Source organism: Platichthys flesus, chromosome 11, assembly GCF_949316205.1.
Source record: "Platichthys flesus chromosome 11, fPlaFle2.1, whole genome shotgun sequence".
Lineage (NCBI taxonomy): Eukaryota > Metazoa > Chordata > Actinopteri > Pleuronectiformes > Pleuronectidae > Platichthys > Platichthys flesus.
The window spans coordinates 14,128,956-14,142,539 of NC_084955.1; the positions used below are offsets into that span (position 1 = coordinate 14,128,956).

Consider the following 13,584-nt stretch of genomic DNA (forward strand, 5'->3'; position numbering starts at 1 on the left):
TTTACTGCACACAATTCCAGAGAGTTAGATTTTGAAAAATAAATCCCTTGACTTGATACTAGAAATAAGATGCTAAACAGGGGGATTTGATATAATTAAGGAATAATTTATCATAATCAGTAAACCTTCCAATCATACAGTTACAGGAATAAACAACATTTTAAATATTTTTTCAAATTTGGTGCATTGTATGAAATTGAAATAGTTTAAGCATTTATATTCAATTTAATAAAGTGTGAACACTAGTGTAGGGGACCCCTTTTAAATGATGATGAACAGAAACAACGTTTTATTTTTACTATATTTTCTAATGACCTCAGACAAGACAAGAATAATATCTGGACTTCTTGTGGTCACTTTGCTTCCTGTCAGAATGACATGCCTCCACTCTAGCCAAACTGATGTGGCTCTTGAGGGCAAAGGTGAGTGATGCTTATTCTGAGAAATTTAAGTAATCGTAGTGTTGGCCAAAAATAAACGTTTGATCAGGTTGAACTATTTTGTTGCTGTTGCAGCCAGCCTCCTGGGAGAGACTGATATCCACCTGGTCAAGAGGATTCTGTCTCGTGTCTTCCAGGGCCACAGGAGGCTTGATGGTGTCACAGTGCTGAACATAGATCTGGATCAGAGTTACCTGCAAAACGGAGAGAGAGAGAGAGAGAGAGAGAGAGAGAGAGAGAGAGAAAGAGAGGTATTACTAAAGTATTACTTTACCTCTACTTACTAACAGTAGTACTATTACTACAGATACTATTTCTACTATTACACCGCGGGTTCAGCTCTAGCATCAGGTCGCCTCAGGTAAGGTCACGTGACAGTTAAGCCCGCCATTAGGGCGTGGCTTAACGTTGTGATGATCGTTTGAGCTCATAAGAGGCTTCACGTTCCTCTCATGTACTTTTCATCATTGTTATGATTTAAATGAACATGTTTACAGTTTCACATGTGACATGTTAAATGTCGCATGATGAACACATGAGCTGCCCGTGCTCCACTCACCGACTCCCCCGGCTCTGAGGTAAGACCCGTACAATCTGCCACGTTAGCCGGGTGTTTTCTAAGCTAGCTGCTGTGCGACACGGGACAGGTGTCAGCTTTTGTTCGAGATAACTCGCATACGTGTGAAGTGAGATCGTCCAGTTGCCATGAGCCGGGGCCACTTGGCGACTTGTTGCGGCCACACACCGACGTTAACGTGGGTCTGAACGAAGTGTGTGTGTGTGTCTGTGTGTCTGTTTTATCATTAAGTGAAACAGTTAGCTTAGCATCCCTGCACCCAGGCTGCCACCGCTCCTCTAAACTATCTATGCGAGTGCGTAGTGGACACAGTGACACACACCCTCACTTCCATTCATTAATAATAGATGGGTCACATGGCGCTGGTGCTTGAGAGTAGTCTGATGTGAATGGGGGTTTTCACATGGTGTCGCGGGATCGCAACTTCCCTGGTTCCTGTCCTCTTCACATCACTTACGTTGCAGGAGAAACACACTGATCAACACTTATCTTCACTGTGAAGTCTCTTGTTGGTGTCAGAGTGCACAACACAGACCCGACTGTCAAACACTCAAATCCAAATGTCAACAAAAAGCCACTGCACATTGTGGTTCATCGTATATTACAAATGACTGGACCTTGATCCCTATCTTCATATCGCACATTTTGAAATGACCCAACCTTTTATATATAGTATTCCTATTTTTTATCGTATTACATTGTCTTCCTTTTGCCGCTGTGTGCTCTACAGAGGATCAATAGAGGTTCATCTCATCGTTAATCGTTATCATGACAAGTTTAGAAAATGTTTGCACTAGGTTTTCCCTTTGATACACCCAACGCCTCGATAGCATAACCAAGAAATGTCGAAACCCATTAGGATGTGGTGTTTTTGTGGCGTTTCCTCGCCGCTTTCATTTTGCCAGTGGTTGGCAGCAGCACTGTGCAGATGGTGACAGAGGGATTATACCCAGTTCACACACTGTTTTTCCTCTTTGTCTCCTTTAAATGTGATTATTACGTATTGCATAAGTGTGCAGATAAGCCAGTCTTATCCTCCCTGTGCCTCTGTCTATCCTGCATTCATGTCAGTGGGTTTGTCAGTGGCCTCATGTTTCCCACGACTGCGTGTTCAGGCATGAAGTCAGTGTCCGAATAAGAGCCAGGTATTCCTGAGGATCCTCGCTGTACTTGCTTTTGTACAGAAGACAGAACAGAGCCATGTCGTAACATTTTGATTTCTCTCTTGTTTCTTTTCTGTGTTTAGTGTCCAGGACGCCCATGAAGGAGAATCTATCCACAGGAATGAGGCTAGTACGAGAAGTCCCCATATTGTTCAACCTCATCGCAGCTTAGAGAAGGTGCGGAGGCATGGCCCTGCAGGAGTCTCCCTTTCCCAACTGCCTTGTTGCAGGCCTCCATGCTGTGGGATGGGCGTTCATCCTGCCTTGTTTCTGGTTTCTTGATCACCTTCTCGCCGTGTGCAAGTCCACCACCTTGGAGCGGCAGCAGAGACTGGAGCAGGAATGCTACCTTCGCCCACTGGAGGTCTTTTTTGGATTCATTATCTACTTAACTCTTTTTCTCGTAACAGCCCCCTTGGCCCTCCTGGGCTTTATGCTCTGGGCTCCTCTTCAGGCCTTCCGCAGACCCTTTTGCTACCACAGAGAGACACCGTCCTCACCAGAGACTGAGACACACAGGGGCTTTGAGCTGGCAGGCAAGGCCTCATTTGGTTTCGCCACAGCCAACCTGTGTCTTTTGCCTGATAGCCTGGCTCGCTTTAACAACCTCGCACACACTCAGCACAGGGCGACCACCATTGGTCAGCGCATTGTTCACGGTGTGTGTCGACCTCACATCCGCATTTTTGTAGATTCCCCCAGCAGCTGTGGCACTCTCAGCCCCTCCAGCAGCATCCTCCCCATGGGGAACTCATCTACATACGGTGCTACTGATAGACAGGCCCAACAAACCGTGAATCCCCACTCAGACTCAAATGAAGGACATGCTCCAATCCCAAAGTCCAACAGCGACGTGGTTAGTGTGCCTTGTGATGATACAGAAGAGCCCTCGTCTGGGTCGCCCTCCCCCCTCCTCAATTCCAACCAGAACTCCAACCAGCAGGAGCGAACGGGTCACCGGAGCGCTCCCCGAGCTTTGTTCTCCCAGGGTCTCCATCAGGAGGACGATGTTCCTTGGGAGGTCTCGTCACTGTTTCCAGCCAACGTGGACATACTTTGCCTGGAGGAAGTGTTTGATAAGAGGGCTGCAAAGAAACTCACCCAAGCACTAAGTCCCATGTTTGGACACATATTGTACGACGTCGGTGTGTATGCATGCCAGCCGCCATGTAGATGTTCTTCTTTCAAGTTCTTCAACAGTGGACTGTTTCTAGCCAGCCGATTCCCAGTGCTCGAGGCCCAGTATCACTGCTTTCACAACAGTCGTGGGGAAGACGCACTGGCTGCTAAGGGCCTCCTTTCTACTAAGGTAACGCTATGACTGGCTGATGTGTCCTTTTTGTTTTTGCAAAATTCATATTAATCAGTCTTGTATTAATATAACAAGACTGATTTTGTAAAATTCTTAAGACTGTGAAAATATAACGCAATGATGTTTTTGAATATTATTTCAGCTGCTAATTGGTCAGAATAAGAATCAGAAGAATGTGGTCGGCTATATGAACTGCACACACCTTCATGCACCAGAAGGCAAGTCACATTTGCCGATACGTCCTGTTCCTGTTATAGAATAGTTTGCAGCTTCTCATGAGGAAACAGACTTGTGAAAGCTTCCGTGTGATCTCTTATCAGGTGAAGGGGAAATTCGCTGCGAGCAGTTGAACATGGTGACCAAGTGGATCGGTGACTTTCAAGCTGCCAACAGAGACCCTGATGAGGAGGTGGTTTTTGATGTGCTCTGTGGTGATTTCAACTTTGACAACTGCTCACCTGGTGTGTCTGTGTCTCTGACCATTTTCGTTGTTTTGTCAATAATATATCTTGAAAGCATCTTCACTAGATTTCTTTAGTATTCACAAATGCTTTATTGTTTTTGTAGATGACACCCTAGAACAGAATCACTGTCTGTTTAAGGAATACAGAGATCCTTGCAGGGCAGGGCCGGGACAAGAGAAGCCCTGGGTCATTGGTTAGTAGAAATTCAATCAATTAAACTACCGTTAATGCTCCAGATCTACACTAAATGCTGATGTTTTAAGGTAATATGATGGTTTCCCTCCAAAGGTACTTTACTGGAGCAGCCCACGCTGTATGAGGACGACATAAATACCCCAGAGAATCTACAAAGGTTAACTCACTTTCTTTAGCGTGTCCCCACTACTGTGATGTGAACAGGGCTCCTCACTGACTTTATGAAGACAAAGCTCTGCTCTGACTTCGCTCTGTTTCTGTGCAGCACTTTGGAAAGTGAAGAGGCGAGAAAAAATTACATCTCCCCACCTGTCCCTGCGGAGGGCTTGCCACTGGTTTACCCTGAGCCCAGCCAGCCGTGGATCGGACGTCGGATCGACTACATCCTGTTTCGAGAAGTCTCCATTTCAAGACAGTGCCGAACAGTACGTGGCCCGTGTGTGTTTCTAGTGTTAATTAAAACTTTCTTCTCCATTGTTTGTCTCCTTTAAATTACAATTCAGTCAGCTCTTAAAACATCAATTATCTCCAAGCATCATTAAAACCTTGCCCTCTCTTCGTCTCTTAGGAAATTGAAGAGATGACCTTTATAACGCAGCTGGCTGGCCTTACAGACCATATTCCTGTGGGCTTGAGACTGAATGTAATGATGGACTCCGACTGTGCGGATGAATGAGGGCTAACATAATCAACGCTTCACGTTCACACAGAAGGGAACAAAATGTACAAACCTGTACATTATTGTTTTGTTTACACTCTTGAATTTGACATTTCACTGACAATGTACTGACCAATGATCTTATACCTCAGGTGAAATTAATATGGGTTTATCAAAATTTTATAATGTAGATAATCTTATGCATTAAGGCTCTTTAGGGCCAGAGGTATTGATTTTGTAATGCTTTTTCCATTCGTTAATTTTCCTACAGAAATAAATACAAAGAATAAATTTCACACTGAGTATCTTTTAATTTGTCATCAATTATGAGGTGACTGATTTGATTGAATTGAATTCAGTTTTATTTGTATGGCACCAAATCACAAGATATATCTGAATGCACTAAACCCTTAGGAACCTTATAGATCCCACAATGAGCAAACATGTTGGCAACAGCGGAGAGATCAGTGTGAGTCTGATCCAGTTACACAGCAGAAGATATTTAGCACAATAAACTCTACAACCATAGTGATTGTTACTATCTCATAAGATCTCAAAAGGATGCACAAGCCCAGCCAGAAGACTTGAGTGCTGGAGTAGCTCCATTTCATGCTACTTAATACTTCTATCTCACTACAGATTCAGATTAATAATACAACATATAATAAACTAATAGCTTGAAATGCATTAATACAGTAAGATTAAATTAAGACTGTTGATCCCAGAGAAGAAATTCACCAGTTACTATATTTAAACAAAATGTGTTCTGTTAATTTTTAACTCCTTTTGGATGTTTGCCCTCCGCTGCACACAGAATCATGTGTTTACAGTTTGACATTAGAAGGCATCATTTAAAATGTACCTCTTAAATTTTCCCTGTGCTCACCATTAGTAACCTTTACACAGTTTACTGTGTAATCCTGCCTTTTGAGATTCAGTATTAAGGATCCTGATTTACGAAATCAACTGTCTGAATTCTGAGGTCGTAACCTCTGTGGCCGATAGGGCGTGCTCTTCGTTTATTTCGAGCAAGCTTCAGAAACCGACAAAGAAGCCGCACGAACCAATCAAACGCCAAGGACGGAAATCACTTCCTGTTTTTAGCTTAGCCCTCGACAGACGCATTTCTTTGATTCAAATCATGAGTGTTTTCAGTGGATGTAGGAAACTGGTGTCGTCTGTGTTTAAAAGAAGCGTTTTACTGGAACAAAGTGGTTTTCAGAGACACGTCTTCAGAGAACCACGTCACAGTCTGTGTCTGACCAGACGTTTCACACCGAGTTCAGCTTCACGTCAGCTGCGACCTCATGTGTTCACCTGTCAACTGAACACGAGATGTTACTCAGAGGTGAAGAGTCAGAGCAGGGATTCAGAGAAGGACGCCGAGGTTTCTACAGAGGAATCACACGAGAGTCCCGGTGACAGCAGCGCCCCGGGTAGGTGCTTGGTTTAAATGAGTGGAACAATAAATATATACAATGTTTATATAATTGATTGGTATTTTTTATTAATTTTAAAGGCAAAACCTATATTAAATGTAAGAATAACTTTCGTTTTAGAGATTTTAGAGTTGACATTTTCAAATGTCGAAAAGGTATTTAATAAGACTATAATAACCATAATATAAGACAAAGCAGTGCAACAGATTCTAAAATATTGAGAGGTTCGCCCCATGTTTTTGCTTATGCAGAGAAAAAAAAGGAAAATAAATGCATATGAATTAGTGTCAAGTGACCCAATTTGATTAATCATTTTATATTTAGGAATCGTTGCTTTGTATTTCAGTTTGAAATTAATCCTTGATTAAGTTATTAATCAGTTATTAATCAAGGAGATAATGATATTGTGAACGTATCAGTAGCAGCCTTTACAACTTTAATGGATGAGGTAAAGCACTCAAGCTTTACCTCATCCATTGCTTTCATTAGTGAAAAATGGCACAAAAGATCTGTTGTTGTGGATCAGCCACATTCACTGCTAGATCAGCCACATTCACTGCTAGATGAGACAAACTGTGTGATCTTTGTTTCCTCCAGGACCCTCAGAGTCGTTCACTCTTGATGTGCTGGTGTCTCTGCTGCGTCAGGAAAATGCAGCGGACATCTGCGTGATTAAAGTTCCAGACCAGATCAAATATGCAGAGTACTTCATCGTCGTCACTGGAACATCCCAGAGGCACCTCCGGGCAATGGCACTTTATGCCATCAAAGTGGTAACGTTCTTTTTCTCTTTGTTGATGCTCATAGGTGCAAATTGGATTTGTTTCTTAAACTCAACCCGTTGTTTCCCTTTAGTACAAGTTCCTGAAGAAAGATGGTGATCCGAATGTGAAGACCGAAGGGAAGGATGCAGAGGACTGGATGTGTATTGACTTTGGTATATAAAACTCAATAACATTCAGAATGGTTATGTTAACTGGTGTTTGTTGTAGTTTCTAATGTCCATTTGTCTTCGCCTCAGGTAATATGGTTGTTCACTTCATGCTGCCAGAGGCCAGAGACGTGTACGAACTAGAGAAGCTCTGGACACTCCGCAACTACGATGAACAGCTGATGAAGATCCCTGTTGAGAAGCTTCCAGAAGACTTCATCTATGATGTTGACATCAAGTGAAAACGCAAGAAATCATCGATTCATAGACTTTCATTCTAATGTTGGGATCATTGTTTCCCATCTCTGTGGTATTTATTGACATGTTGAATAACTTTGGACAATGAAACACAATTTGCATGAATTCATTTCTAATGCATCGGCTTTTCTGTTGAGTCACTACCCCAGCATATTGATCAAATGATTTATATTTTTCATATTAGGTCATCCAATGGAATTTGTTTTATGTGTTTTCAAAGGTTTCATATTTGTTGAGTCTGCTGAAGAGAAAAATGGTTTAACATGTTGATGGTAAAAATGAATTATTTTTATACTATTCTAGGTCTCTATAAATTATTCTCAGTATTTCCTTGTATATATACATACTCGCTTTGTCAATGAAAATAACCTTTAGCTGCAGACTATTGGAGCCGTAATTTCATTTGAACCAAATTGAGCTGAAAAAGTATTAAAACCCTTGAGTATCGTTGAAAAAAAAATCTTTTAGACGTAATATTCTTGCATTACAAATTATTGCTGTAATTCTGAACACATCAAACTTTAATGCAAGAGAACTAAAGCTCATGAAATGGAAATTCAAGAAAACCCCCAGAACTTCAAAGTGCTTACTGAAGCATATTCATGTCAATGCACTCGGTCACCTTCCACTTGTGAGCTCAATCCACTGAGCCGTTTGTTGTCTGCAGAACTGTAAAACACTTTTCCAAAGTGGAGATTATGTGAGGTTAACAAAACAAGGCACTGCACTTCACACTTTCAAGCAGAAATATTGTTGCCTCCACCAAACAAGACGGTGTCATGATGTGCATTCACTCAAATCTGCTGAAAGATTGGTCAGTAAATTGGTCATTTAAGGCCGGTCAGCACTTATGTAACTCAGAGCCTCTACAGTCTTACAACTGTACAATCTAAGGATTCTATGCTATATTTTTACTTTCTGTCACTACATTAACATACAAATGCATGTTTGTAAAGCTTCCAATTATTGAAGAGACATATTTTTGTGAAGAATCGGCCTGATGCAAACCCTGAAAAATACTACATGAGAGCATAACGACACACATGCACGCCCTGATAAATTCCTTGCAAGTGACCGTTTCGTTCCATTGAGCCTCTGTGAGATCAGGGCATTAGCTAAATGTGAAAATGTAATGAAGCAGGAGAAGCCCACAGAGCCCGACAGGACCTGGTGTTTGGATGTTTCTCTGCCTGTTGAGCTTACACTTAACATGTTCGGAAATTAAGATCATGACTCTCACTAATGTTCTCACTAACACACTGAATAACAAAGTTAATAATGACAATCAATCTCAGCAGCTTCACAAAACCATAGGAAAAACCTACTAAAATACGAAATTGTGGTCGTTAAACTGTTAATAATAAAATATTTATACTTTAACCATCAAATAGCCAATTTAAAATGCACAAGTGCTATTTTGTAGATAATGGTTGCACATGAGTGAAATCGTAGAATACAAGTGCAAGACTTTGCTTAAGACCTTTTGTTGCCCAAACTGTGTTCATAGTAGATAAGCAAAGCCACACTAGTGGGAACATTGAAAGGAGTGAAATAAAAATATGAATTCTATTACAGTGGCTGATGTGCTCATTGTATATGCAGTCATTTTACCCAAGCTTGTGCAGCCGTTGTGGACATGCAGGAGTTAATATCCTCCATGATGGAGGAGATGGGGAAGAGGAGGCAGATTAATTACCTCTTGCAAACAGCAGGAGCAGAGCTACACACTGGGGTACACAAGGCCTTTTGAAATGGCTCATATCCTTCGAATTGTTTTTGCTTCAATCAATAAAAACACGTCTATCTAGTTTATAATGAAATTGATTTAAAGTAGCTTATAATGGGTTTGTGTACGTGTAATCATAATCATTGTGTGTGCATGGCAATGTTTTGTTACAGTGAGAAAAATGCAAATTCATCTCCAGTATGCAGACGAATCTGAGGGTTCAATCGTCAGTCAAACCACCCAACCTCTGTACTTATAGTGTCCTTAGGTTACATCTGCAGTAGTAAAAGTACAAGTACTAGAAGTGAGTATTCAGGTCCTTTAGTGTCAGCCTGTGTGCAGCAGGTGGGCTGGAACCTGCCATCTGTCTTTGGTTTTCTCTTGGCAGTCAGTGGTGATGAGAATTATCAGCAGTGACATCTGAAGGACTGTCTGTGATTTAACCACCTGGTCCTCATGTTTTACAAAGGCAAAGTGCAGGCTGAAGTCTTCAACTGAGGCATTTATTAATCATTCTCCAAACTTCACACCCATTATTCAGAAGGCGATGGATGGTTCTTCATCAGGTAAAACACCAGTGACTCAACAAAGCAAGATATTATATTCTTAGCTTTATTTCCATTTTATTTGACTTAGATGATCATTTTATTGGTTTGGTCCCCAGGGACAATCTAATCGAACAAAACCTTCATTTAATATGTAAACAGCTTTTGCCGAATCCGATAAATCCTTTTTGACAAACAACATCTCTGCTAACCTGTGTATAACATAAAGCCTGAAAGTTTGCAACTCTTAAGTTCTTTCCCGAGTCCTCACATGACTGTCGTAGGAAACAACAGAACCAATTTACTGTCAAATTTCAGTAGAGTGCTCCTCAAGAAAATAGTTGTCATTAAAGTCATCTTACCATTTGTTGGGTAAAAGCTTTTTGTGCCCTCTATCAGCTGAAATTGAAAGTTTAAAAGGGCCTTTGCGATTTACTGGTGTTTCGTCTCGTGTGGTTGTTTGGAGCCACTTACTGGTTTGGCTGAAATGGCCGAGTTATTGTCTTAAGACAAATGTATGTCAGTCAGTAGAGTTTTAGAGAAATCGGGTTAGGGTTTCCTTCATGTAGATATGATAAATGAGAAGTAATCTTGACAAAATACAAATTCATTTTATGTAACTTTTTCTGGCTAATCTGTTATAACCTTCGTCTTTTAGGTATAACTATAAGAACATACAGATATCAATGATGACAGACTACAGCTGCCTTTTATTCTATTTCTAATGGTTTGGTTTAATATTTGAGATGAATGGTAAATTGACTGCACCTATATAACACATTTCTAGTCTAAACGACCCCACATTCACTTTTTCACATTCACCCATCCTTCTTTACACCGGGTTCCTCTATAATATAGCATTCACCCTCTGGTAGAACAGTCATCTTGGTTTTTGCCCAAAGACACTTCGGCATGTAGACAGGAGGAGCCGGAATCAAACTGACAACCCTTCTGTTTCGGGGTCAACATGCTCAGATTCACATCATTTATTTAATGAATTATTGAAAAAAGCTTAATGGAAGTGAATTTGTTAATGTGGCATAGATATAGATAATGTGAGAAATGACAAAGTAAAGGCATGTATGTAGAATGCTGTTCATAAATGCTCCCTTTAGTAAATCGTGAGTGACGTCAAGTGAGCAAGGAGCTGTTTAGGCACAAGAGCACATTTTTTCTCAACTGTGTGATACAATGAAATTTATCAATTTAAGCTTATATTTTCAGTTAAAAAAAAATATTAATCTGCACATCTCCTTTCTTTCACGTCAGAAGTAAAGTTACAGTAATTCAGCTCTTTTCTGTTTTCTTTCTATTAGACTGAATGCTAATACAAAATGTATTGTTTCCTAATGCAGACCCCCCCCCACACATCCCCTGCTGATCCAATCAAACTTAAAACGTCATCTTTCTAAACACCTGCGGCATTTTCGCATATTTCACCTTAATGTGACAACAACAAACCATCATCAGCCACTTCAAGTTGTGCATCATCAGTTTTAATGAAATTTGTCACGCTAGTTATGAATCACAAGTGGACAGTTTTAAGCTTCCAATTATTTATTTTCCGTTATAAAAGAACAGAACATTCTATGATTTTATTATTTTTCCAATCTAAACATATTCCCATATTTAACATGGAAAAGATAATAATTAAAAAATAAAATAACTACTCTGCAAATCAACATGAATCGATTGTCAGTGGATTTAAGTGTTATTAAACTAATTGCTTGTCAAGGAATTGATCATGTTCTAAATGTGTGGTGACATAAATCTATAATAATTGAATCCTCAAAGCACATGTTAACTCTTCAGTAAATTTGTAATGCATTTAATTCAAATTCTAATCAACTCTCAACATTTCCTTCTGTCGTTCCTTTGATTTTCCTTTGATTGACAGATTTGTCAAGTGCAGTATTTAGTAGATTGGATGAGCAATTGACACTAATCCCCTCTCAAAATAATCTTGATGCTGGGGTGATTGAGCAGGGACATCACACAATGTCGCTTGGCGAGTTTGTAAATACAAACCATTTCCTCCATCAGGCTAATTGTTTGTAACGATTCCACAGACCGGCACGTTTTGACCAGGCATAAAACAAAGTTACTTTATTAAAATAATCATCAATGTTTTGATAAATCTAATAGTAGTAAAATAAAATAACCAGGGCTATGTTTTTTCATGGTATTTAATGTTCACTGTGATATTTAGTTTGACACGTTACACGTTTCAGTCTGCTTTGACTGTCTTGCCATGTAAGGACTTTTATCTCAAGAGACATTTCTCAGGAGTGACCTATAAGTGAATGAAATGACCCTCCCTCCCCACCCGACACACACTATAAAACTGGGGTAATGTGAGGAAATCGGACAGAGGTGCCTCGGACAGCGAGAAAAAAACGACCACGGCAGCATTAAGTGTCGCGTTACAATGTAAGACAAATTTCAATTTCTCTGCTTTTCACACCAAATTGTCACTTTTTGGCTTAGAAGTCAATGAGTTCTTATGCATCTGAAATTTTTTATGGTTTATGAACTATGGGAGAATGATGTTGATATTGTGAAATTGTCAGATAATAACTGTTTACCGTGCATTTAAAGAATTTCCCCTGTGATCCAGGATTCGCTCGAGCTACATGATGTCGCTGGGTTCACTGGCTCTCTGCCTGCTGGCTTGTTTTCACTCTGGCACCAATGCATATCCAGTCAAGCCGGTCAGTCCCCGGGAAGGGGCACCGGCTGAGGATCTTGCCAAATATTACTCTGCACTAAGACACTACATCAACCTCATTACAAGACAGAGGTTAGTATTTAAACTTCTATACAACATTATAGCTTAGAAATTAAATGCAACGATGTATTAATGTGCTGGTTTGATTTTATTATGTTAATTATAGGTATGGCAAAAGAGACACTCCGGAATCCGTATTTTCCGATGTGTTGGTGAGGGAGAGCACAGAGAATATTCCAGGATATAACTATGTCAGGTAAATTCTTTTATTATTATTTATTATTTTCTTATTCTGAAATTACAATGCTATGATGCTTGTTAAATATTTTTTCAACAAGCACCCTGCACTGATATCCAATGGATTCTTTTAACCTTCATATTTGTGATGTACATGTACATTTTAAGCTATATAATACAATGTCATACTGCAAAAACCACCATACAATTAGGTATAACCCTATTATATTCCTGTGAACCTTTTGATGTTGAGCTGAATGTCCAATCAGTGCTTATTGTAAATAACAGTGATTTTTAGATTGATTCTGATAATATTGAGAGTTCATCTACCCTTTTTATCTTGCTTTTAATTCAGCATGATTATGTCTGTTTCTGTTAATGTGTCATAGTTGAAATCCTATTTAATTTCAATCTTTTGTGTTTTTGACAGCATGATATTTTTGTGCTCTTTTTTTACTTTCTTTTTACCCATACATCCAAATCATCAACTACACACTTTTTACTGACGTCTTCATGTTACAGATACGATGAGTCGCCCCTGTGGTGATGCTGCTGGAGCCGCCGTATCGAGGCTGATTCCACAAAGCGGCTGCCTGTCTGTCACAGACATGAAATGAGTTTGTGTTGCATGGAGTAAACAATGTACAAAACAATTAGTTTAAACAAGTAGAACGAGTTGGACTATGTAGTATCTTTAGTGGATGTTTGTTGAACAGTGTCTTGTGTCATTCACTGATGGACTTACAGTGCTCTCTACTGGTGAACTGGTGTCCAAAGAGTTTGCCAATTTTTCAAATGGGACAAACACCTTGTAATCCGTGTCCGCTGCTAATACTTTATTGGGAATGTGGGTTCAAATAAAAAAAATACAAATTGAATACACAAGTGTTGCTTTTTATTACGCTTGTTAT

At 40.0% G+C, this 13,584-nt stretch overlaps 3 protein-coding genes across 3 annotated transcripts; all 3 read left to right on the top strand.

Moving 5' to 3' along the window:
* Positions 1 to 846: 846 nt before the first annotated feature.
* Positions 847 to 5,105, top strand: smpd5 (sphingomyelin phosphodiesterase 5). Its single transcript, XM_062399439.1, has 8 exons — positions 847 to 1,018; positions 2,264 to 3,489; positions 3,635 to 3,710; positions 3,813 to 3,953; positions 4,060 to 4,149; positions 4,245 to 4,308; positions 4,417 to 4,576; positions 4,720 to 5,105. The coding sequence occupies exons 2-8, from the start codon at positions 2,368 to 2,370 to the stop codon at positions 4,825 to 4,827; spliced, it is 1,761 nt and encodes a 586-aa protein (XP_062255423.1). The 5' UTR covers positions 847 to 1,018; positions 2,264 to 2,367; the 3' UTR covers positions 4,828 to 5,105.
* Positions 5,106 to 5,884: 779 nt separating this feature from the next.
* malsu1 (mitochondrial assembly of ribosomal large subunit 1) lies at positions 5,885 to 9,011 on the top strand. Its single transcript, XM_062399440.1, has 4 exons — positions 5,885 to 6,245; positions 6,846 to 7,021; positions 7,104 to 7,185; positions 7,270 to 9,011. The coding sequence occupies exons 1-4, from the start codon at positions 5,951 to 5,953 to the stop codon at positions 7,419 to 7,421; spliced, it is 705 nt and encodes a 234-aa protein (XP_062255424.1). The 5' UTR covers positions 5,885 to 5,950; the 3' UTR covers positions 7,422 to 9,011.
* Positions 9,012 to 12,082: 3,071 nt separating this feature from the next.
* Positions 12,083 to 13,519, top strand: LOC133964972 (peptide YY-like). The gene is made up of 4 exons (XM_062399326.1): positions 12,083 to 12,138; positions 12,326 to 12,508; positions 12,603 to 12,692; positions 13,196 to 13,519. Coding segments are annotated over exons 1-4 (300 nt in total). The 5' UTR covers positions 12,083 to 12,136; the 3' UTR covers positions 13,221 to 13,519.
* The last annotated feature ends 65 nt before the right edge of the window (positions 13,520 to 13,584 follow it).